A 23,892-nucleotide genomic window follows, 5' to 3' on the forward strand; every position below is an offset into this window, starting at 1 on the left:
AGATAGGATGGGAAGGGAGGGTTATGTTCTGCTCATGGGCAGGGACTGTTCGTACACAATGGTGCGCTAGTGCAAGGAAACCCCTGATCAGTGGAAACAATGGTATCTTTTGCTTACAAGCCGCTTTGTAGCTCTCAGTGTGCTCGCGTACCTGTGTGTACACTCGTTTGGTGTGTGAGTGTGTGTGAGCGTGTGTGTAGACTCGTTTGGTGTGTGTGTGTGTGTCAGGTAAAGTGCATCCACGCTGAGAAAACGTAGCAAAGACAATCTGAGCAGCTGGTCATGGCTGTTTGCTCCTAATGACACACACCCTTGGTGGAGGAGAGGCAGCTGTGTGTGTGTTTGTGCGTTTGAGTGGGGGCACGTGTGTGTCTAAAACGCACACTTTCAATCTGCCGTCACTATCCCTCTTCATCGCTGTAGAAATCCGGCTAAATAAATACCTCTTCTATAATTCCTAAATAATAATAGTAGTTGCTCTTCCATCTCTATATTGACGTATTAGGTAATAGTTCCACAAAGTTCTTAACAGAACGCACTCAATTGACTCAACTGAAATTCCTGTTGGATTGACAGACCTGTGATTAAAGAGACTAAGCACATTTCATGTATTACTTAGAACCCAAACAACAACACAGGACATTTTCAGGGATTTTCAGGTCTCCTTATTTATCAGCCCGCATTCAATGAACGTCCTATTAACATCTGCACAGGTATGATAACAACTTCATCAGCAGATGTTCCACTGTCGTGAAGCGGATCTATTATTGTACAATAACCACGTTCGAAAAAACAAAACGCCTAGCGACGTAGCACAGAGAATTATGTTCCCATTTTGTAGAGTTTCTTAGTAATATATAACATTATCAACTTAACTCTTCGATTTATGTATGTGTTTAGGAACATCAATTAACCCTCTAACACTCATGGGAATTGGCCTACATGGAAAAGGCTAAATTGAAATGTTTCTTATAGAAGAAGTATGAAAAGCATAAGCGTGGTAGCAATTGAAAGGGAACAGTTTAGGAGATTATGGGGAAATGATTAGTCCAAAATTGAGGACACAACAGCTCACCTGACAAGACTGAATACAAACTTTACACTTGATTTGATGTGCATTTGACATTTAGTCGACTTTTCAGCCGCGTTTGTTGATCACGAAATCTGAAAACACTCTGGATACATTCAGAACCATGATAAAACTATCCCTGGAAAATGTGGGATAGGTGCAACATAAGACAACAACAAAAAAATAAGGGTTTGAGTGAGAGGACTAAGTTATTTTAATAAACTATTATGGACTCAAAGAAGAGTCTTCAACTATAAGGTGCTATTTTGTGCTCTCCTAGCTGTGCCGTTGAGGAACTAAAGCAAGTACACTTGTAGATGTTTTTTTGTTGTTTACTCAAACCCCCAAAACTGACCATTATAAATCGCAATCTGGGTCAGGTGGGCGTCATATGAAAGCTTGTTCTATTCCCAACATGACTAGCTACGTTCAAAAAATGGGATCTTACAGTGTTAGGCTTTCACAGGGTAATTCAGAGAAAAATATCGTAATTTTGGTGCGCATAGAAAGGAGTCATGAGTGCATTTAGGTGCGTGTTTCGGGGCAAATGTTCTTCACAATAAACAAACATAGGCTCATTCTGTTCAGAACGACCCAGGGTGTGACGCCATGTCATCTTCCAACTGTACATCAAACGTGGGGATCATAAACACTGATACTGTGTATGACATGAGTTTTATGATATGGAAATGTGAAGTGCACATTTGCACTCACCGGGGTTTGGCTTGCTTATATGACATCAAAGCGGTATCTATTATAATCCTCAACGTTTCATCTTTCACAATACATCGAGACGTCTTCATTTACAGCATTTCCCTCACTCAGGCAACAAAACATTAGCAAAATGTACCCAAATAGCGAGAGGGATGGGGGCAGGTTCTTGTTGCGCGCAGTGCTCAAGTTCAGGACAGCTGTCAGTCAAAACCCCTACAGAGCTGTGAAAGCGGAGGCCCTGAGCTCTGACGTCATGTATAGCATGATACTGTACGGCCACTGAGTTCCAATTTAGGTGCAGTTCCGTTCCAAAATCGGCCATTTTAAACCCGTATACGGGTACAAGTGTAAAGGCCTTCAGAATTCCTCCTAACATGAATTTCTAATTATGAGGCATTTTTTTAACAAAGTGAAATTACAGCCCGGGTGTAGCTAATTAAAGTCTAACTTTAATTAGGATATATCTTACTTAAGAAAAGTGATTCCGAGCCAAGGTACAATGACAACATCTTCATCACTCCCAAATTGACTGGCTGGGAGTAAGAATAGCCTCCTGTTCTGAAGAGTGAAATGAAAAGTTATTTTAACACGCTGTGGATATTGACGAGGCCTCACTGTCTCTCTCTCTAACTCTGTGTCTCCCCACCCTACGGCAGTGCAGTAAAATAGAAACCTAACCTCAATATTTTCTCTCACAGCGCTGGGACTTGCTGGCCCATTAAATTATCCTTCCCATGTGTCATCTTGCACATTTCCTCCATGAAATGTTCGTATAATTAAACTTTCTTAATGATTTATAAGATACAATAATAGCCGTAAGTATTTCAGAGCAGGTTAAACTGACACCCTTTAAGTGCACGCGGGGGATGACCCTGTTTTAACATCGTTTCGGATGGTTGACTCCCGGCTGGAGAGCAGGATGGATGGATGAAGGGAGAGAAGGAGGGAGGGGGCCGGGGAGAGAGAGGTAGGTACCTTGATGTCATAACTCAGGGTAATAGTGACATGTAGGAGAACCCAGGGCCTCTTGAACCCAGGGAGGGAAATAGGGTCACCCTCACACACACACACACACAGTTAGACAGACAGACACGGCCAAGTCTGTTACCAGTGACGCACACACAAGCACGCACGCACACAGATGTTTGCTCTCTGCTGCCTCTCTCACGGCGAGGCTGATATGATTGCCACTTAGGAAATCAGTGTGTTTTCATACCACACAACTCTGCCAAAGCTAATGTGTTAAATATCCACAACGCGGCAATGCTGCTGCAGCCATGTCCGTCTCCACTCACACACTGTGCTGCACCCTTCACAAGAGAGAGCTGCAGCATGTTGTGACTGAAATAAACACTATCACTGTCAACTGTCAGTACCACAAGTGTCCCAAACTATAAGCTCATGAGTTTATAAACTGTTTTAATAAACTATATTTCACCTCAGACAGTGTCGCTCCTAACCAGTGAGGAGTTCGGTTACTTTCGGTTACTGGCCTAATGCTCTTAACCGCCTAAGGGTAAGGTAAGTGTGTGTTTGTGTGACACCCCCCTAAAGGGCTCTCTGCGTTGGACTCTCAGGGGAGGGGTTCTGTTGAAACTTTCAGGGGCACTCGACCCATTTCTGAGACATGGCTCAAATGGAGAGGGAAAAAAAGAAGAGGGAAAAAAATGAAAAAGAGGAGAATAAAAAAAGTGCTAACGATTGTGACAAAAGACTTCTTCCTCCCTTCAGTTATCAGCCGTTCCTTCAGACACGCTCGCCTCCTCAGCCCAGGGGCAGGGAGTCCGCAGCCCCCCCCAAAAGTGACTCGGTGAACCCCCTGTCCTCCAAGGAGGGATAGTGAGCTGGAGAGAGCCAACTGAAATTAATTAAAATATATAACAATCTGAAATTAACTTCCCATAGCCACCAGCCATCTTTTAACTGGCGTGAGAGACTGAGTGGTGAGACATGGAGGGAGGGAGAGAGAGAGGGTGAGAGTTAATAGAGAGAGAATAGAGAGAGAGAGAGCGAGCGAGAGATAAAGAATAGAGAGAGATAGAGAATAGAGAGAGATATATAGAGAGAGAATGTTACAAATATGCTGTAAGACTGCTAGAAGTACAATTGTCCCACAAAGTAAAACTTCTCAATTGTCCCATCCTAAAGAAAGTTTAGTCCACCACCCCTATATTGCTATATTGCCAATCTAAGAGAAAAAAAGTTGTTACTATTATTAAGAGGAAAGCATACAAATCGGCAAAACCAAAAAACCTCAAATATATACAGTTTTGGTCCGAAATTAAATTTAAATTATTGGCACCTTTTCAATACCTTGCAAGGATAACGGCACTGAGCTTTTATCTAAACTGTTTAATGAGACTGGAGAAGACATTGGGAAGGGTCTTAGACCATTCCTCCATTCAGAATCTTTCCAGATCCTTGATATGCTTTGTCTGCTCTTATGGACTACCCTCTTCAATTCAAACCACAGGTTTTCAATGGGGTTCAAGTCTGGAGACTGAGATGGCCAACGCAAAATGTTGATTTCACGGTCAGTTAACCATTTCTTTGTGGATTTTGATGTGTGCTTTTGTCTTGCTGGAAGATCCACTTGCGGCCAAGATTTAGAGGCAACCAAGTTTTGGGCTAAAATGTCCTGGTACTGGGTAAAGTTAACGATGCCGTTGATCTTAACAAGGGCCCCAGGACCCAGGAGCAAAATAGCCCCATAACATCAAAAATACACTCCCGTATTTGACAGCAGGTATGGGGTTCTTTTCTGCTTATGCATTCTCATTTCAATGCCAAACCCACTACTCCTGGTGTGCGTGGCCAGACAGTTCTATTCCACATGACCACAAGATCATCCAGCAAGACAATGACCCCAAGCACACATCAAAATCCAGAAAGAAACGCTTAATTCGTTTTCCAATCTCAAAACATCTCAGAAAAATGTTCAGTGCCGTTATCCTCGTAAGGTGATGTATGGAAAGGTATTGAAAACAGGGGTGCCAATAATTTTGACCCTTTTCTTTTTGAAAAAACAAACAAAAAAAACATGACTTTTTAAACAGAAATCGCTTTCCTGAGTATAAAATAACAATTTGAGCATACAATATGGCTCAGTATTTGTGAAAATTATTTGATATGGTCTTTTTCGCTCATCTTTATCAAGGGTGCCAATATTTTCGGAACCCACTATTTCATTGGTATCAAGTACGATAACATACTGGGTAAAAATAGTTGGTATTTTTAGACGTATACATTACTTTCCCTGTCTGAACATTTTGAATAGAACATAGAAATAGTGCCTTGATCTAAATGAAAGTCAAACAGCTAAGTTTTAAATGAAAGAAGAGGAGGTTCTCACGCTACCTGTTTCAAGGGGAAATTAACTGGATCCAGGAGCCATTATCAAAATGAATGAAAAACTGGACTATGAAATGATTTTGACCATATTATTTATCATTTATTTATTACATTTTCCTTTTTAATCAAAGTTCATATAGTAAAATGTGCAAGGCGAGATCAGAAAAGTAACATTATTCCCTCTTCTAAACGTTGAAATAATAATAACGATAATAATTAAAATACGTTGCTTTGCCACAACAAAATACTTGAAATTGATGAACACAAATGCAACTTTTGTTCTCGTTTATTCGCACTTAATTCAAATCGGATTGCTAAAACTATTATCTCATGATACAGAAACACAATTGCTTCAATGTAAAGCTTTGATGTCATGCAGACAGTTACTAAGACACACCCGAAAGACTGCCACATATAGCCTTGGATATAAAACACCAAATCTTCACCACCTATTTTAGTAATGATACTAAGATATATCTCAAGAGAGTGCAACAAATAGTATAACTAGTTGTTCTACTTTTAAAAGCACCGCTGTTGTTGATTACAATAAAAGCTATAAGAAAGAGGAGTGGGGGGGGGGGCATTCTGACCCAAACTATATCCATCTTATCAAAAATGCAATTAAATCAAAGTGCTCTGGCCTGAAGCTAGGACGAGCCGCGTCAATCCTGTTCCAAATGCCAGAGAAGATTACAGTAGTAGGGGTTTGTGGATTTCACAAACCCTTTTTTTTATTAGTGAGTCAATTATTTCTCATTACCGAAGATGCTATTTGGGAAAAGGACCTTGTCACTCAATCACGTAAAGAAGAAGTTCTCTAAAGAACGAGGGATAAACCATTAAACGGGGAGGGGGGGGGGGGGGGGGGGGACACCAGTGACCCTTCCCCCCCAAAAAAACTCCACTTCCAGTCAAATTACCTTTTTAACTATTAAAGCTCTGTCAGCTCTTTGTAACATTATGGTAATTAGGGGCTTCACCGGTGGAGGACGTTTGAAAAGAAAATACTTTATTTATTAGTTTGTCTCTCCGAGGAAGACAGTCAAACAGTGCTGAAGGTAAGTTTGAATGTGGTGATTATCTTGTCATTTCCAGGATGCGTGTGTGTGTTTACTCTTTTCAGAACAGTGACGTGAGAGACTGCTTCGTGGCAGTTTGTGCAGTACTTCTTTGTTCCGTGCTGGGTTTGACACATCTGCACAATATACTCAGCCACCTCCATACAGCGCCTGGACCATGTGTCCCAATTAACCCAATCAGGAATATTTTCTGATTTCTCCACCCCCTAAAAGAACTCCACCAAAATCAATAATTCACTGATACCATCTGCCACAAAAACAGCCATATCCCAAAAATGTACAAATTAGATAATCAAATCCATACAGTAATTATATATAGTATATGCATTCATATCCACCACACAGCCAGATCAGGTGGGGTATTTCTCAATAGATTGTGATAAACTAGCTAAGTGAACACAAAGGCCTGTACTCTCTGTGCTCTTCGGGAGTGCTCCTCTCTGGGCTCGGCTAGCTGCCCTGCCCTGACCCAGGTTCCAGGCGGTAACGCTAGCCTCGGGCCTAACGGGCCTCTCTCTTTCTCTGCTAATGACCTGGCCAGCTCTGTGTGCACGGCGACCACCAAACAGACACCCAGTGTCACCCACAGTGTCACCCAGGGGACAGAGATGGACACCTGGGGATGGAGAGGGGAATGAGAGCCTGTCACTGAGAGTGGCCTCTGAGGGCTGAAGGTGAACCTAAGTGTCTGTGGACTGGCTGTCCCCCTGTCCTCTTCTTTCCTTCCTCTCCTCTCCGCTGGTCCAGCCACTTTCATTAACCTCAGAGCCAGGGTTCAGCGTCAGACCAGACACAGAATGCACCTGTACACCATCTAGCCAGGGTTCAGCGTCAGACCAGACACAGAATGCACCTGTACACCACTTCTAGCTGCCGCACCACAGACCTAACGGCAATTGTATTATTAGTGAATTCTGATCTACGGCAAACACGAGAGAACCGCCCTTAACCACACACACACACACACACACACACACACACCACACAGTTATCCAGACCTGCAATGGGGAGAGAGAGGTAACAAAGGACAGGCAGTGCCCCCTAGTGTTTTCATCAAAGAGAAATGAGACCAAATCAAGTTTCCATCTCCCTGAACATAGAAAAAGAGAGAGGGAAGGAGGGATGGGTGGAGAGCGAGAGAGGAGTGAAGAGGTTTGAGTCACAGGGGATGTGGCATCACATCTGATAGGCTTGTGGGGGGGGGGGGGGGGTAGAGTAAGTGTTGAGGGTGGTGAGGAACGGGTGGGGGGGGGGTATTAGAAGATTTTTGACACAGCCAAGATGTTTTTAATGTTCCAGGCAGGCAGGCAGCTTGAGAGAGAGAGAGAGAGAGGAGAGAGAGCGAGAATGTGGGCAGGCGAGGCAGAGAGGGAGTAGCAGGCCATGCATGAAAGCCGATGTCAGCGAGTCCAGAGGAATGGTGGAGTGTGAAGGCGTCTAATAGGAAGAACTGAATACAGAAGGCACAGAGACACAGGCTGAATAACTAAAGCCAGCGTGGCCTGACCACTGATTCAATCTCACACGCACACACACACACACACACACACATTAATAACTGCCACAAGCCAGGAGGAATGGACATTTACACAGGCCCCACACAATCACATATGCAAGACAAGCCAAACACACAGAAATGCACCTGCAAAGACACAAGCACACGCGAAAGTACACACTAACACACAGGTATGTGCTCACACACAGGGTGCCATACACGTGCAATTAAAGACACACGTCAAATCATCTCTAGGTGCACACAGTCTTGAGCCTGCTATCATATAGTCATAAACCCACACGAACACAGAGGCACGTAGCGACGCTCACGCTATAAAGAGAGGAAGAAGAGGGCAAAAGGTCCAGGTCGGTCCGATTCTCTTTCTCTGTGTATCTCACCACCCCCTCACTTCACACTCCTCTATTACACACACATTGTGGCTTGGTTACGTGTTTGCGTCCGTGTTTTTTTTTCTTCCCTTCCCTGGGACGGACAGTGCCGTGCGTAGCCTCAGATTCCCACCGTGAAACAAGGCCCGCACCTCGGTGAGTTCCGCATTCAGCTCCGAGCTAGCTATGACATCAAAGGCTGTTCCAGGCCAGGAGGCAAAGACGCAGAGGTTCTCTCTCCCTCTCTCTTTAATTTCTTCCTTCCCTCTCGGCTGCTTCTCAACCCCATCATATTTCACAGCACATAAAACCTTAAAATGGCACATAAAACAGTTCATCTCTTTTCAGTGTCCGCTTTCCGGACTTAAAAATTAAATATGTTTTACCGCAGGTACATAACTTAAACATACCCCCGCAAAAGAAATGTCGTAAAGAATTCAAACACGGCTCCTGATGTATTGGGTGGTGCGGCATCGCATATAATACCTCCACAACAACAACAACATAGCACAATTTGAACACACTGCCAGACGGACTTGTGGACAGCTTCCTTGTATGATATTCTGTCTTTACCTTGACAGTATCATCCCCTGTGAGCGCATGTGAAAAGTGTGCACGTTGCCTCTACCAAGAAACATACAGGGGAAAAGTCAACCTGGAATTTCAAAAGTTCAGGCTCTACAATAAACGTAGAATGCACAGAGGCATGGAGAGAGACGGCGAGAGAAAGGCAGGCGGAGAGGCGAGGGAGGGAGGGGAAGAGGGAGGTAGAGAAGAGAGAGAGAGACATTGGGAGAGGGCTGCAGAGTCAACCCTGAGTCACAGACATTTGTACCGGGATCTGCCCCTCCTCCCCCCGAAATCTTTTTTTCAACCACTTATTTTGTCTGTTCTACTTTTTACTATTTTACTGTGTTACTATTTCAGCCAGCTGTGAGTCACGGGTAAAATCTCTCGTATCGCTCACATTTAGATATCGTCGAGCAATACCTGCAAGACCGGGCCAGGCCAATTTCCTTCCATTTACTTTTTCAATGGTGTGTATTTAAATGGCAGTGTAGCTATTCCGGTTCAGTGAAATTGGTAGTATTCCCAATAGAAAATGCTAGGATAAAGGCGAGACGTTAGACAGGCTATTTGTCTGAGCGATCTGTTGTCTCTGCTCATTCTCACCCCTCCATCTTCTCTCTGCAGTCTACCTTTCCACTGTCCTAAGTACCTAAAAGACAACACAGATCGCTAACTACATACTGTTACACTCACAGTCCAGATGGAAGGAAATGAGGACTAGTCGGAGGGAAAAGGGCAGAGAGTAAGAGGGGAGAGCGAGAGAGAGAGAGAGAGAGAGAGCGAGAGAGAGAGAGAAAGAGGAGGTCGGGCTCAGGCAGTGTGGTAGAGGGAGAGTTCACCTCTGAGGCGGAGCGAGGGAGAGAGAGAGAGACAAAGCGACGGGCTCAGCTAGGAAAGCAGAACAAAGAAAGATGCAGCATGGGAGTCTAGCCACTGCCGACGCCGCCACCACTGCTGCTACACACACACAGACCACGCCAGCCTGACCACCCTGAGCAGTGTGTGTGTGTGTGTGTGTGTTGCCCTCTGACACCTTGCAGGTACACATAAAAAGAGAGCATAGAAAGACTTTGGCTCTGTCTACGCCACCAGCGGTGAGTTCAACCTGAGAAGAGACGGAGAGAAAAGGAGGGAGAGGTGGAGAGAGAGGTGGGGAGACAGAAAAAAAAAACATGGCAAAGACAGGAGATTCCGGGTAAAAGAAAAAAAAAAAAGTATTTCTCTCATCCACCACATTGTTAAAAAGCGAGGGTTGAAATAGAGGGTGAGGATGATGGAGGGAAGGAGGGGGCTGGAAGGGAGGTGAGGGGAGGGGTGGAAGCTGTTCGATTTTAGCTGGAAGCTGATAATACTCTGGGACCCAGGTACTGTATGTATGGTGGGGCTCAAATGGAGGAAGAGTGAGTGTGTGTGTGTGCGCGTGCGCGCGTGCCAATGAATATGTGTATATTTTGTGCATTAAGTATATTGGCTTGAACACACCATTATATGAGAAGATGAAGGAGGGAGAGGGTGAAGAGGTAACTGGAAGGAGAAGGAGGGAGAGGCAAGGCAGTTAACCCACTGTTCCTAGGCCGTCATTGAAAATAAGAATTTGTTCTTAACTGACTTGCCTAGTTAAATAAAGGTAAAATAAAAAACAAAAAGAGGATGGAGGATGGAGTGAAAGAGAAATTGACTCTGCTAACTGTCAGAGGGAGAAGAGTAAGGAGTGTGACAATTTATCAAGATATTGCTGGTAAAGTTTTCACTCTCCTCTCCTCCTCTCTTTCCCCGGCAGGTCTATGATGTTGGATGTGAACTCTGTGTAACACTGTCTCCGGGAAAAAACAAAATGATCAATGCGAGGAGGCACCGGGCTCTCACGGACAGGCCAATCAATGCTAAAAAAGAACCTTGCCCAGGGCCTTATGCAAATATAAGCACGTCCCGTAACCTCGGGAGCGAACATGCGCAGTAGATCAATGGGCCCGGGTAAAACCTTACAGCTATATCATCCACAGCCAGTAAATATGTAATGATGAATCCCTTAAGATTCAAGTGAACTCTTAAACTGGGTTGGTTTCCTTCACCGGCCTGAAAAAGAAGGCAGGCGAGAAAAGAAACGAAGGGGAAAAAAATGGCCTTACACAACCAGGCTAGGATGGATAGATTTTTCTCTCCTTTTCACTTGGCGAGAAACGGAATAAAAGAGGACACCACAAAAAAAATGTGAAAGAGGAAAATTATGAATAGTCACTTTAACAATACGTGTTGGAGACATAATGATTTTCAATTATATTGCCATGGTAACATCTGTGTGTGTGTGTTTGTGGGGAGGAAGAGCGGTGTGCGTCGCCGAGGCGACCCGGTGAAACCCTGAACCCTCCGACACAAGACAGCGTGATGGGAAAGAGGAAAATAAAATTAAAAAAAGAGGAGAAAAACAACTTAAAAAATGCTCATTATTCTCTTTAGGACATGTGACAACATACATTACACAGTAGATGTAAAAGTCTACTCTACTGCAGATGTGTTTATTGTATTTTGATACAGCCCCCTGGCTAGAAATGATCTATATGCTATATTTGGTTATCTATATATCTGTTATGTATCTACACTGTATTATTTCAGAGATAATGAATACATTCAATAATAGAAACATATGGTACAACCACAAAAACGCGCGCGCGCACGCACGCACACTTCGCTCAGCCGCGAAGTGGTAGGCCACACAAGCTCACAGAACGGGACCGACGAGTGCTGAAGTGAGTAGAGCGTAAAAATTGTCTGTCCTTGGTTGCAACACTCGCTACTGAGTTCCAAACTACCTCTGAAAAATACGTCAGCACAAGAACTGTTCGTCGGGATCTTCATGAAATGGGTTTCCATGGCTGAGCAGCCGCACAAAAGCCTAAGATCACCAAGCGCAATGCCAAGCATTGGCAGGAGTGGTGTAAAGCTTGCCGCCATTGGACTCTGGACCAGTGGAAGCTAGTTCTCTGGAGTGATGAATCACGCTTCACCACCTGGTTAGTTCGACGGACGAATCTGGGTTTGGCGGATGCCAGGAGAACGCTACCTGCCCCAATGCATAATGCCAACTGTAAAGTTTGGTGGAGTAGGAATAATGGTATAGGGCTGTTTTTCATGTTTCGGGCTAGGCCCCTTAGTTTCAGTGAAGGGAAATCTTAACGCTACAGCATACAATGACATTCTAGACGATTCTGTGTTTCCAACTTTGTGGCAACAGTTTGGGGAAGGCCCTTTCCTGTTTCAGCACGACAATACCCCTGTGCACAAAGCGAGGTCCATACAGAAATGGTTTGTCGAGATCGGTGTGGAAAAACTTGACTGGCCTGCAAAGCCCTGAACCCCATTCAACACCATTGGGATGAATGGGAACGTCGACTCTTGAGCCAGGCCTAATCACCCAACATCAGTGCCCAACTTCACTAATGCTCTTGTGGCTGAATGGAAGCAAGTCCCCGCAGCAATGCTCCAACATCTAGTGGAAAGCCTTCCCAGAAGAGCGGAGGCTGTTATAGCAGCAAAGGGGGGACCAACTTTTTAGATTTTGGAATGATATGTTCGACGTGTCAACATACTTTGTACTGTACCTTCAAAAAAAAGGTAGGGGCATAGTTCAGAAAACCAGTCCCCATTTGCCTCGTGCACCGTGTCACATCTCCTTCACATAGAGTTGATCAGGCTGTTGATTGTGGCCTGTGGAATGTTGTCCCACTCCTCTTCACTGTAAAATGTACGCACACAATTTGAGAGATATACGCTTTTTACCCATATGGAACATTTCTGGGATCTTTTATTTCAGCTCATGAAACATGGGACCGGCACTTTACATGTTGCGTTTATATTCTTTGCTCAATGTAGAATGTAAGGGACATGAACTATAGAAATAAGAGCGATAGAGAGACAGAAGTAGGACACTACATACTGTACCCTATTGGGTTGAGGACACGACACGGTGGATAACAGACCCAGCTGAGGTTAGAGAGGAGATATGTGGCTGATTCATCTGGTCTGCTCTTAGGAGAGGGTCAGTCTGTCTAGACAGTCCTTATGTATAACCCTTTTCAGCAGCAAAGAGATATCAGATAGTAGGCACGCGCATCTTAAGACAACCAACTTAACAATCGCCCGCGAATCGAGCTGCGCTCAGGCGTCAGCACAGAGAGATACACTTCACAAACTCGTCAAAAATTGTAATCTAATAACCAAAAATGATTGCGGGAATAAACAAAACGACAAAAAGTGAACATAACGGCAGACTATCGAGGGGAAATGATCACAAAGGCTATTGTGTGAGCATCTCTTTCAGACGGATAAGCAGCCGTCATTTCAGAGACCGTCGTCTTGCTACGTCTTGTCACAACGCAGGGGCAGTGGTGCTTTGAAATGGATGGCCAATGAAAGCCATTTGTACATAATCACGCTGGGTGTCTGATAGAAGGTTTCAGTGGGGGTACAATGTGTTGTGTGGAAGAAAGGCCTTGGTCTATCAATCTAGCAAGCCACTCCAGGTATTGAGGTTTCTTTCAGAAACAAACAAATCAATTCAAATAAAATCAGGTTTGTAGCCAGGACATTTAAACAGTCCAATTTAGCCTAAGAGGGGAGGGAGACTCTCTGAGACTATTCATCAAGAGATAGAAATTAGATGTCTGTATTTCAGCTCTATAATACAGCAGACACAAAGCATGCATAGGGAATTATAGAATAATAATATAGTTGACACACACACACACACACACACACACACACACACACACACACACAGGGCTGCGTGTCTTCAGCTGAGGGGCTGCTGTCTTGCTGTCAGGCACTTTTATCATGGTGGTCCTTTTGTTTCACATCAAACAAAAACGGGGCGCTTTGCATACAGCTCCACTAATTTCGGCTAGTGTCCCCCTCCATTTATCATTGCCTCTCACTCTCTCCTCCCTAATGTGCCACTGATAGCACACCTCAACACGCACGCCTGACTCAACACTGCCGCTCTGCTCTGGACGATACAGACCGGCTTCTCCAGGCTAGCGCTACGGCTGACACACAGGCAGAGAGACAGAGACAGACAGAGACAGAGAGACAGAGAGAGAGAGAGAGAGAGAGAGAGAGAGAGAGAGAGAGAGAGAGAGAGAGAGAGAGAGAGAGAGAGAGGCAACGAGAGAGAAATAGAGCGAGAGAGAGAGACTCCCACTGCACCCCGCCAGCTACGTAAAACCTTGAGACAGGAAGAAAAAAAAGCCTACTACACTAAACTAGTCAGACTTTCAGAGGAAAGGGTGTGAATACACTACCGGACGGGGATATGGGAGGTTTTATGTCTGGATGTCTTGGCATTGGGATGATTTTCTTAAATGAGTTGATTTGACCGTGGTGAATACAGGACACTGAGAAACAGCAGAATCTGGCTCTTGGTGTTGGAGATCGGGGCGAGAGCTAGAAATAAGTTGGAGGTTGTGTTTGGGTTTTGAGGAAAGCAGTAGGGTTTGACAGTGATGGCAGGGGGCTGGGAGAGAGAGAGAGAGAGAGAGAGAGAGAGAAAGAAAGAGAGGGATTTTTACATTTACATTTTAGTTATTTAGCAGACAGTCTTATCCAGAGTGACTTACAGTAGTGAGCGCATACATTTCTTCATATTGTGTAGGCTATAGGAACATATTCGTAACTTGTCCAGTGGCGCGCCACAGGAGAGCTAGCCGGTTGGCATGATGTTGCCACTACACCATGTGTTCAGACTGAGGTCTGGTGCCGGGGGGGGGGGGGCAGAGAGGAGCTGAGCAGAACTGGCCTCAGGGTCACTATGGGCCAGCAGTACAGCGGCTGGAGAGAGGCAGGAGGAAGAGAAAGAGGAGGAGGACAGACTGAGGCAGAAGCCACTGAAGTCCCAGAGAACTTGACACCAGAGCCGAAAGAATGAGAGTTCTCTGAAAAGCTCCAGGGATAGACCCAAATCCTGACCCGATACGCACATTAACATCAATGCAAGAGAACGATCTCTTGGTGTTTGTCAAGTCCGGCATCCGGCCAAAGTCACGCTTGTCTCTCCACCAAAACGGTGATGGGACATGGTCTGGAAATAGCTCTCCCACCGCAGCCACCATCATCATCTAACTCCTAGCATCTCATCCACCCACTGAGAGTCCATAGGGAATGCATGTCCTCCAACCTTTTCTCCACAACCCGTCCTTCTCAGCCCTCATCAAACAACACGACATCTGCTCACATCTGAGACTACCTACGTACGGAAACAGAGAGGGAAGAGATACAGTAAAAGAAAAAGATCCATATTCCCCGCAGAGAAAAATACACACAGAACCGATATACTGTAAATACAGCACACCACATACACAGGCACAAACACGTGTGTGTGTGTGTGTGTGTGTGTGTGTGTGTGTGTGTGTGTGTGTGTGTGTGTGTGTGTGAATAGACCTACACATTCTGTATGTTCTGTGGTGAGGTGGAGATGGTGGGACAGTTGGTTGGCACCCACACATTTGCGTATTGGGAGACAGATGCATTCTTACATAAGCCCTTATATAACACGGCTCCATCTTGTCCAATAACCATGCTCCTTTTCACTGCGGGAGCGGGAAGGTTACAGCGGGTTAGACACCCCCCACCCCCCCTGCGCGCCGCGCCTCCCCCTCCGCACCCCTGGCAACAGAGGAAGATGAAAAGGGGAGCGCAGGCAGACAGGCAACTAGGAGGGTAGGGAGGCAGGAAGGCAAGCAGGCAGGCAGGGAGACAGGCAGACAGATAGACTGAAAGACAGACAGGCATGCTGGCAGGGCACACAATGGCTGTTATTGGTATGTGTGTGTGTGTGTGTGTGTGTGTGTGTGTGTGTGTGTGTGTGTGTGTGTGTGTGTGTGTGTGTGTATGCGTGCATGCGTGTGTGTGTGTGTGTGTGTGTATGCACAAAGGATAGCTGGTCCCTGACATCCTATCGGTGCCTTTTGAATGGGCTTGGCTGGTACTGGTAGGAAATGGACGTCAGGGGTATACATATCATCTAGGCGCTCTACACTGGGACCTACAGGTCACTGCCAAAATAATGGAAACACTTGAGTAAACGACGGATAAAAAGTATATTGAAAGCAGATTATTCCACACATGTGTGGTTCCTGAGTTAATTAAGCAATTAAAATCCCGTCATGGTTAGGGTCAGATCTACAATTCTGAGCAGGCCTTGATTTTGGCTACCATGGCAATGACCCCATAGGATGAAAATGCCCCCATCCACAGGGCACGAGTGGTCCCAATGGTTTGAGATGCATGAAAACGATGCAAACCATATACCATGGTTGTCTCAGTCAACAGATCTCAACACAATTGAACACTTATAGGAGATTGTGGAGCAGTGCCTGAGACAGTGTTTTCCACCACCATCAACAAAACACCAAATGATGGAATTTCTCATGGAAGAATAGCTGTCGCATCCCTCCAATGGAGTCCCAGACACTTATAGAATCTATGCCAAGGTGCATTGAAGCTGTTCTGGCTCGTGGCGGCCCATCGCCCTATAAAGACACTTTATGCTGGTGATCCATTATTTTAGCAGTTACCTGTAAATGACCAGTCAGTCAAACACATGATCTAGTTGCTTTGATTATCAGAACGCTTTCACAGAGAGGACGAGGAAAAATCTTTGGCTTCAATGAACAAGTGTTGGATCACGTCCAACTACGTCGACAATTTTAATTGGCTAACTCTTTCACGTGCAAGTTAATCAACAATTTGAATTGCCTGATGTGGATTTCGAGATGGAGAAAACAGTTTAACTTAAACTTTTTATAATGTTCGCAAGTATAGCTCGTTTGTTTACAATTACATCGTTTACAAACATTGGAGTAACATTTTTTTATATTTTGGGTTCTGATGGGGGTACAACAGTTGAACTAAGCTCATGAGGCATTAATAAGTTATATTCTTCAAGAACCTATGAGTGTGTCATCAATTTAAAATCCAAAAATGTATTCACCAATCACAGACTGGAGCTTTAAAGCCAAGCACAAGTCCTACAGACAGAGAGAGAGCGAGAGAGAAGGAGAGAGAGAGGACAGGAGAGGAAAAAAAAGAGCGAGGGAGAGTTGTGAGAAAGAAGGACCGGGAGAAGGAAAGAAAACGGAGAGAGAGATGGGGTTGGGTTTGATAGAGCAAAAGAGACGCAGAGAGGATAGAGAGAGAGAAAGAGAGGAGGGACGGAGAAGGCTACTATTCACTCCAACGTAGGGATTAACATGGGTAACCAGGATCCTGAGACTGTCCCGGGAGCACTCTTCACAAGACCCGGGAAATTACATTTCCCCCCAATGTCGCCACTAATGCAAATACACAAAATACCTCAGATTAGCAAAAAACAAAATAGCACATTATCCAAACAGGTTGTCGCATGGAAGCCTTTAATCTCACATACTTACTTCACACAAAGTGAATCAAAGCACACGCATAATTGACACTGCCAGACTGCATACGCGACCCGAACCCTACAGGAAACCCTACAGTATAGCCTATAAAATAACGTGTGCCTCTTTGAGTTGTCATTGTGACTCTTCAGACAGTCACAAATTTGATAGGTCTATGCACAATTCACTACATAGGCATCTCTGTCACAGACATGAAGTCTGTTAAGTTTTGGCATGGGTCCTCAGATCCTCAAAAGGTTCTACAGCTGCTCCATCCTGACTGGTAGCATCACTGCCTGGTATGGCAACTGCTCGGCCTCCGACCGCAAGCCAATACAGAGGGTAGTGCGAGCGGCACAGTACATCACTGGGGCCAAGCTTTCTGCCATCCAGGACCTCTATACCAGGCGGTGTCAGAGGAAGGCCCTAAAAATTGTTAAAGACTCCAGCCACTCTAGTCATAGACTGTTCTCTCTGCTACCACACAGCAAGCGGTACCGGAGCGCCAAGTCTAGGTCCAAGAGGCTTCTAAACAGATTCTACCCCCAAGTTATAAGACTCCTAAACATCTAGTCAAATGGCTACCCAGACTACTCGCATTGCCCCATCCCCTCTCCACACCACTGCCACTCTCTGTTGTCATCTATGCAGTCACTTTAATTAACTCTAGCTACAGTTGAAGTTGGAAGTTTACATACACTTAGGTTGGAGTCATTAAAACTAGTTTTCCAACCACTCCACAAATTTCTTGTCAACAAACTATAGTTTTGGCAAGTCAGTTAGGACATCTACTTTGTGCATGACACAAGTAATTTTTCCAACAATTGTTTACAGACAGATTATTTCATTTATAATTCACTGTATCACAATTCCAGTGGGTCAGAAGTTTACATACACTAAGTTGACTGTGCCTATAAACAGCTTGGAAAATTCCAGAAACTGATGTCATGGCTTTAGAAGCTTCTGATAGGCTAATTGACATCCTCTGAGTCAATTGAAGGTGTACCTGTGGATGTATTTCAAGGCCGACCTTCAAACTCAGTGCCTATTTGCTTGACATCATGGGAAAATCAAAAGAAATTAGCCACGACCTCAGAAAACAAATTGTTGACCTCCACAAGTCTGGTTCATCCTTGGGAGCAATTTCCAAACACCTGAAGGTACCACATTCATCTGTACAAACAATAGTACGCAAGTATGAAGACCATGGGACCACGCAGCCGTCATACCGCTCAGGAAGGAGACGTGTTCTGTCTCCTAGAGATGAAAGTACTTTGGTGCGAAAAGTGCAAATCAATGCCAGAAAAACAGCAAAGGACCTTGTGAAGATGCTGGAGGAAACAGGTACAAAAGTATCTATATCCACAGTAAAACGAGTCCTATATCGACATAACCTGAAAGGCCGCTCAGCAAGGAAGAAGCCACTTTTTGAAGAAATGTCCTGGTCTGATGAAACAAAAATAGAACTGTTTGGCCATAATGACCGTTGTTATGTTTAGAGGAAAAAAGGGGGAGGCTTGCAAGCCGAAGAACACCATACCAACCGTGAAGCACAGGGGTGGCAGCATCATGTTGTGGGGGTGCTTTGCTGCAGGAAGGACTGGTACACTCCACAAAATAGATGGCAAGGAAAACTATGTGGATATATTGAAGCAACATCTCAAGACATCAGTCGGGAAGTTAAAGCTTGGTTGTAAATGGGTCTTCCAAATGGACAATGACCCCAAGCATACTTCCAAAGTTGTGGCAAAATGGCTTAAGGACAACAAAGTCAAGGTATTGAAGTGGCCATCCCAAAGCCCTGACCTCAATCCTATAGAAAAGTTGTGGGCAGAACTGAAAAAGCGTGTGTGAGCAAGGAGGCCTACAAACCTGACTCAGTTACACCAGTTCTGTCAGGAGAAATAGGCCAAAATTCACCCAACTTATTGTGGGAAGCTTGTGGAAGGCTACCCGAAATGTTTGACCCAAGTTAAACAATTTAAAGGCAATGCTACCAAATGCTAATTGAGTGTATGTAAACTTATGACCCACTGGGAATGTGATGAAAGAAAGAAAATATGAAATAAATCATTCTCTCTACTATTATTCTGACATTTCACATTCTTCAAATAAAGTGGTGATCCTAACTGACCTAAAACAGGGAATTTTTACAAGGATTAAATGGCAGGAATTGGAAAACAGGAAGTGGAAAACTGAGTTTAAATGTATTTGGCTAAGGTGTATGTAAACTTCCGACTTCAACTGTACATGTACATACTACCTCAACTAACCGGTGCCCCCCCACACATTGACTCTGCACCAGTACCCCCCTGTATATACTGTTATTTTTTACTGCTGCTCTTTAAATACTTGTTACTTTTATCTCTTATTCTTATACATATATTTTTTTAAACTGCATTGTCAGTTAAGAACTGTTAAGTAAGCATTTCACTGTAAGGTCTACAACTGTTGTACTCGGCGCATGTGACTAATACAATTTGATTTGATAACAGTGCAGAGAGGCATGGGGGAAAATGCTGTCTTCTCCTGTCCTAGAGTCTATGCTATTGTCCTATTTAGTCCCAATCCCACTGAAACCCCAAATCCTGACTCGCATGAAAATTCCTAACTTTATTCTCTAATCCATAGGTTGCATTATATCAAAGCACGTCTCGCCTATGCATGTCATAATATGGCTATAACATTTCCCCCGCTTCTCTGCGCTGTCTCGTATTGCTGCCCATATGTGCGCTTCGGTAGAGAATGTGTGCTCAACAAAAGGTATGAGAGTAGAAATTTATATTTTTAAAACAGATAAAGATACCTTGATATTTAAACTATTTGCACTCTTCGTCACCCCGTTATTCATGAACTGATCTGCTATCTGTATAATCATCAACTAAATTTAGCTGAATAGGACATATTTGGTCATTTGTTGAAGGAGGTTATCTAGCAAGATTAACAACAAAGGTCATTTAGACTTTTTTTCATTTGACTGCCGTCACAACGTTTGTTTATGTCCTGAGCACACTCTGTATCGAGACTGCTGAAATGCGCTGAATTAATTGAGGAACATGATAACGCTTGGAATTCATGAACGGCCTGTTGGTCAATTCACAACAATGCCACTGGCGATCAAAGATAGTCACTAAATCTCAGTTTCACTTGCTCTGACATCTTTACATAGTGCCGCAGCCAAGCCGACAAGGTGGGGCTGCGACAATCTTATTTGGGGAGAACCCTGGCTATATTGACAATATCTTGGTTTTAAATGCTTTAACTGGCCACATATTTCTGTATTTCCCGGAACTCTCGGGATAAATATGAATTATTCCCGGTATTAAAACTTGGTAGATTCCGACATAAAGCCATCCTCCTCCCTGCAGCAATCTTCTCCCATTCAAAGGCATTTAGCTACTCTTTGATGTAACTATAATTAGTCTATACACACTATGAAGTGTTTTAAAATAAATCAAATTGCAATGAAACAGTTGAGCGCTCCAAACTGGGGGGGGGGGGGGGGGGGGCTACATGGTAGCGAGCAGGGGAGGGCAGAGCAGAGCAGGAGAAATTAATCGCAGATCGTTTGATGTGCTTGATCAGAAACGTGTTTATTAACTGCAAAAGGGAGCAATAATTAACCCAGAGACAGCTTGTTTTCTCTGGGTCTGCTTGTGTGTCAAATGGTTCATCCCGCAAGGCTCACATCCCCCCCCCCCCCCCCCCCCCCAGGCCACTTTCTCCTCAATTAGGTGGTTGAATGTGTCTGTGTGATGTGAGTGCTTGTGTGTATATATCCCTGTTTCCGTGTGTGGGGTGTGCATGTCTCCGCACATTAAAGTGTTTATGTGAATGTTTGAATTACAGTTGTGGGTTAGTTAATTTACAGGATATTGTGGAAAAAGGTCCAGCAACACAAAAACCTGATCATTGCTCCCTATGAAGCTAGATCCCAGTGGGGAAGAGCAGGGGATATGGCTGTACTCCCCAGCCCATACATTAACATTTTACTAGATGCTCTTATCCATGGCGACGTACAGTAGCAATTAAGGGTTAAGTGCCTTGCTCAAGGCCGCATCAACAGATTTTTCAAGTAGTCAGCTCTAGGATTCAAACCAGCAATCTTTTATTTACCAGCGCTCTTAACCGCTACCTGCTTACCAATGTCAGTGCAGGTGGAGTGGGGCTATCGGGGGATAGCTTGGCGAGGGAGGGAGGGCTGTCTGGCCTGGGGGTCTTGGTGGGATAGCTGACCCTTAGCTCCGAGGCTAGCTGGCCCCTATGCCCCCTAGGGGTCAGGAGTCATGACTAGTCCAGAGAGGGTGAGGGTTGGGGTGCGGGAAAGAGGAGTGAGGGAGCTATGACACCTTTGTCACAGGCCACAGGCACAAGGTAGAGACCCAGGTGATAGGGAAAAATCACACATATTTAAACACGAGAGAGAGAGAGACAGACAAAGAGACAGAAACAGAGACAGAGACAGACAGAGACAGACACACACTCTGGCCAGACAGGGAGATCTATCAGACTATCAGAGTGAGTGAGTGAGTGAGTGAGTGAGTGAGTGAGTGAGTGAGTGAGTGAGTGAGTGAGTGAGTGAGTGAGTGAGTGAGTGAGTGAGTGCACCATCCTTGGCAGACACAGAGCCGGGGGAGGATGGCTGTCACGGACAAAACACCGCATGAATATTTAGCAGGCAAATTAAAATGACAAAATACAAAACAAAAATAGAGTAGGTTTACAGGAGAAACAATATATATTCCTGGAATTACCAGTGGGACAAGTACCCCCCCCCCCCCCTTCTCCTCACCTCCCCTCCGCTCCCCTCCCCCTCTGCAAAAGCAGAGGAAAGAGATGCTTTAAATAACGTGGGTTCATGGAGAGTCTACCAGTAAATCCAACAGATCAAAGAGCTATGATCACCACCAGGCTCCTGCACCAGCTGTCAGAGAGAAAGAGAGCGCTGTGTGAGCCTAGCGCACTTACCACCTAGCCTAGCTATCTGAGCACTGCAGAGAGGGACAGAAGGAGAGAGAGCCCTGTGAGCCTAGCACCTAGCCTAGCCTAGCTATCTGAGCACTGCAGAGAGGGACAGAAGGAGAGAGAGCCCTGTGAGCCTAGCACCTAGCCTAGCTATCTGAGCACTGCAGAGAGGGACAGAAGGAGAGAGAGCCCTGTGAGCCTAGCACCTAGCCTAGCCTAGCTATCTGAGCACTGCAGAGAGGGACAGAAGGAGAGAGAGCCCTGTGAGCCTAGCACCTAGCCTAGCCTAGCTATCTGAGCACTGCAGAGAGGGACAGAAGGAGAGAGAGCCCTGTGAGCCTAGCACCTAGCCTAGCCTAGCTATCTGAGCACTGCAGAGAGGGACAGAAGGAGAGAGAGCCCTGTGAGCCTAGCACCTAGCCTAGAGCCCACCGTTCAGGCTGCCAATAATAAACACTGAGAGACCCAACACTGAGAGGTACATATAAGCTCAACACTATAAAAATATAGGCTAGACTTAATTATAGACTCTCAACACTAGAAAGACACACAGATGCAACAGAGACCCCCCCCCCCCCACCACCTTCTCTCTCCTCTCCCACAACTTGCAGTTTTGCATGCTCCGCAGCGTGGTTTAATAGAACCCTTGTTTATTTTTCTAGTTCTCTCTCCGTTTTCTCCCTCTCGTTCTCTCGCTCCGTCTTGTTGTGCGGAGGAGAGGAAGTGGATTGCGCCCTAGGACAGGGATGAACTGGCTTGTTTATAGAAGCAGCACTTTCTCAAAGAAACTAAACGTTATTTATTTTTAATCATCCCACCGCATTTCACACGCTACCACATCGGCTGACTGTCCCAGAGGTAGTATGCCGGGGGAGGGATTGGGGGGGGGGCAGAGGAAAGAAAGCAACAACTCACCAGCTCCACCAGCGACAGGCCTCCGTAGCTGTGCGCCACGACAAAGACGTTCCTGGCGGCGGCTTTGGACACAAAGTGGTCCCACGCGTAGAGCACGTGTTCCTCGGGGGAGCCGTTTTCCTGGAACACAAGGACGGAACTTCACGTTACACCCCCAAAAAAACAAAAAGAAAAGACACAACGACAAAAAAAACACATCGGAGAGAGTTATAACGGCGTCAGCGAGAGAGATTGAAGAAGGGTTGAGAAAGACAGTGTCAGTGTGCTATACACAGTGAAAAGAAGCGGGAGAAAGATCCGAGTTAAAAAGTAAACTAACTCTGAGAGACGTAAATAGAGAACAAGGGAGAGTGAAACTCAGGGAGAGAAAGTTCTGTCACAGTTAGCATGTAGGCCTCCAGGAAAAAAATGAAAAAGCGCTGCGCGTGTTTTATAAACACTGACTGCTCGGTGGATCAATAAGTCTTGCATATTGCAAATGCCCTAAATGTAAAACTCGATAGGTCGCATGACGTAACGTTTAAATCTTAATTTGTGCCTGGATCGATGGAGCATCTATACGGCAGTAAAGGCGTAATGGGCAAACACAGGGGAAGGTCAGGGGAGGGAACAACAGAGAGGACGCACACACACCTACACCCACACATAGTACACACCATGGATATGTCTGACCATAAAGTACACCCACGTGGGTTGTATTTTAATGGAGCATCACTAAGTGCAATTGTTTGTGTCATTCTCCATCCACCCTCAGCAGGCTAGATAATCGATTCCCAAATAAATACCCTTTCTGTCAATCGGTGAAGCCACTCCAAAGCCATTTCAGAGCAAAAACAGTCTGGTTAAGCTGCCTGCATGGTATTTACTCACAGGGGTAAAAAGTAACAAAGCTTCATGCCCACTTAGACTAAATGTCTGGAGAGACTGTTGGATACTA

The 23,892-nt window shown here is 45.0% G+C and overlaps 1 protein-coding gene across 6 annotated transcripts in view; it reads right to left on the reverse strand.

The window, feature by feature from the left end:
- Positions 1-23,892, reverse strand: part of LOC106580148 (cotranscriptional regulator ARB2A homolog) — a 200,619-nt gene that overhangs the window by 79,424 nt on the left and 97,303 nt on the right. For all 6 annotated transcript variants that reach the window (XM_014160887.3, XM_014160885.3, XM_014160886.3 and 3 more), the window contains exon 8: positions 22,956-23,075. In XM_014160887.3, coding sequence (XP_014016362.1) covers positions 22,956-23,075 — 120 coding nt within the window. The remainder of the gene's footprint in view (positions 1-22,955; positions 23,076-23,892) is intronic.

This window comes from Salmo salar, chromosome 20 (genome assembly GCF_965601325.2).
Source record: "Salmo salar chromosome 20, fSalSal1, whole genome shotgun sequence".
Taxonomy (NCBI): Eukaryota; Metazoa; Chordata; class Actinopteri; order Salmoniformes; family Salmonidae; genus Salmo; species Salmo salar.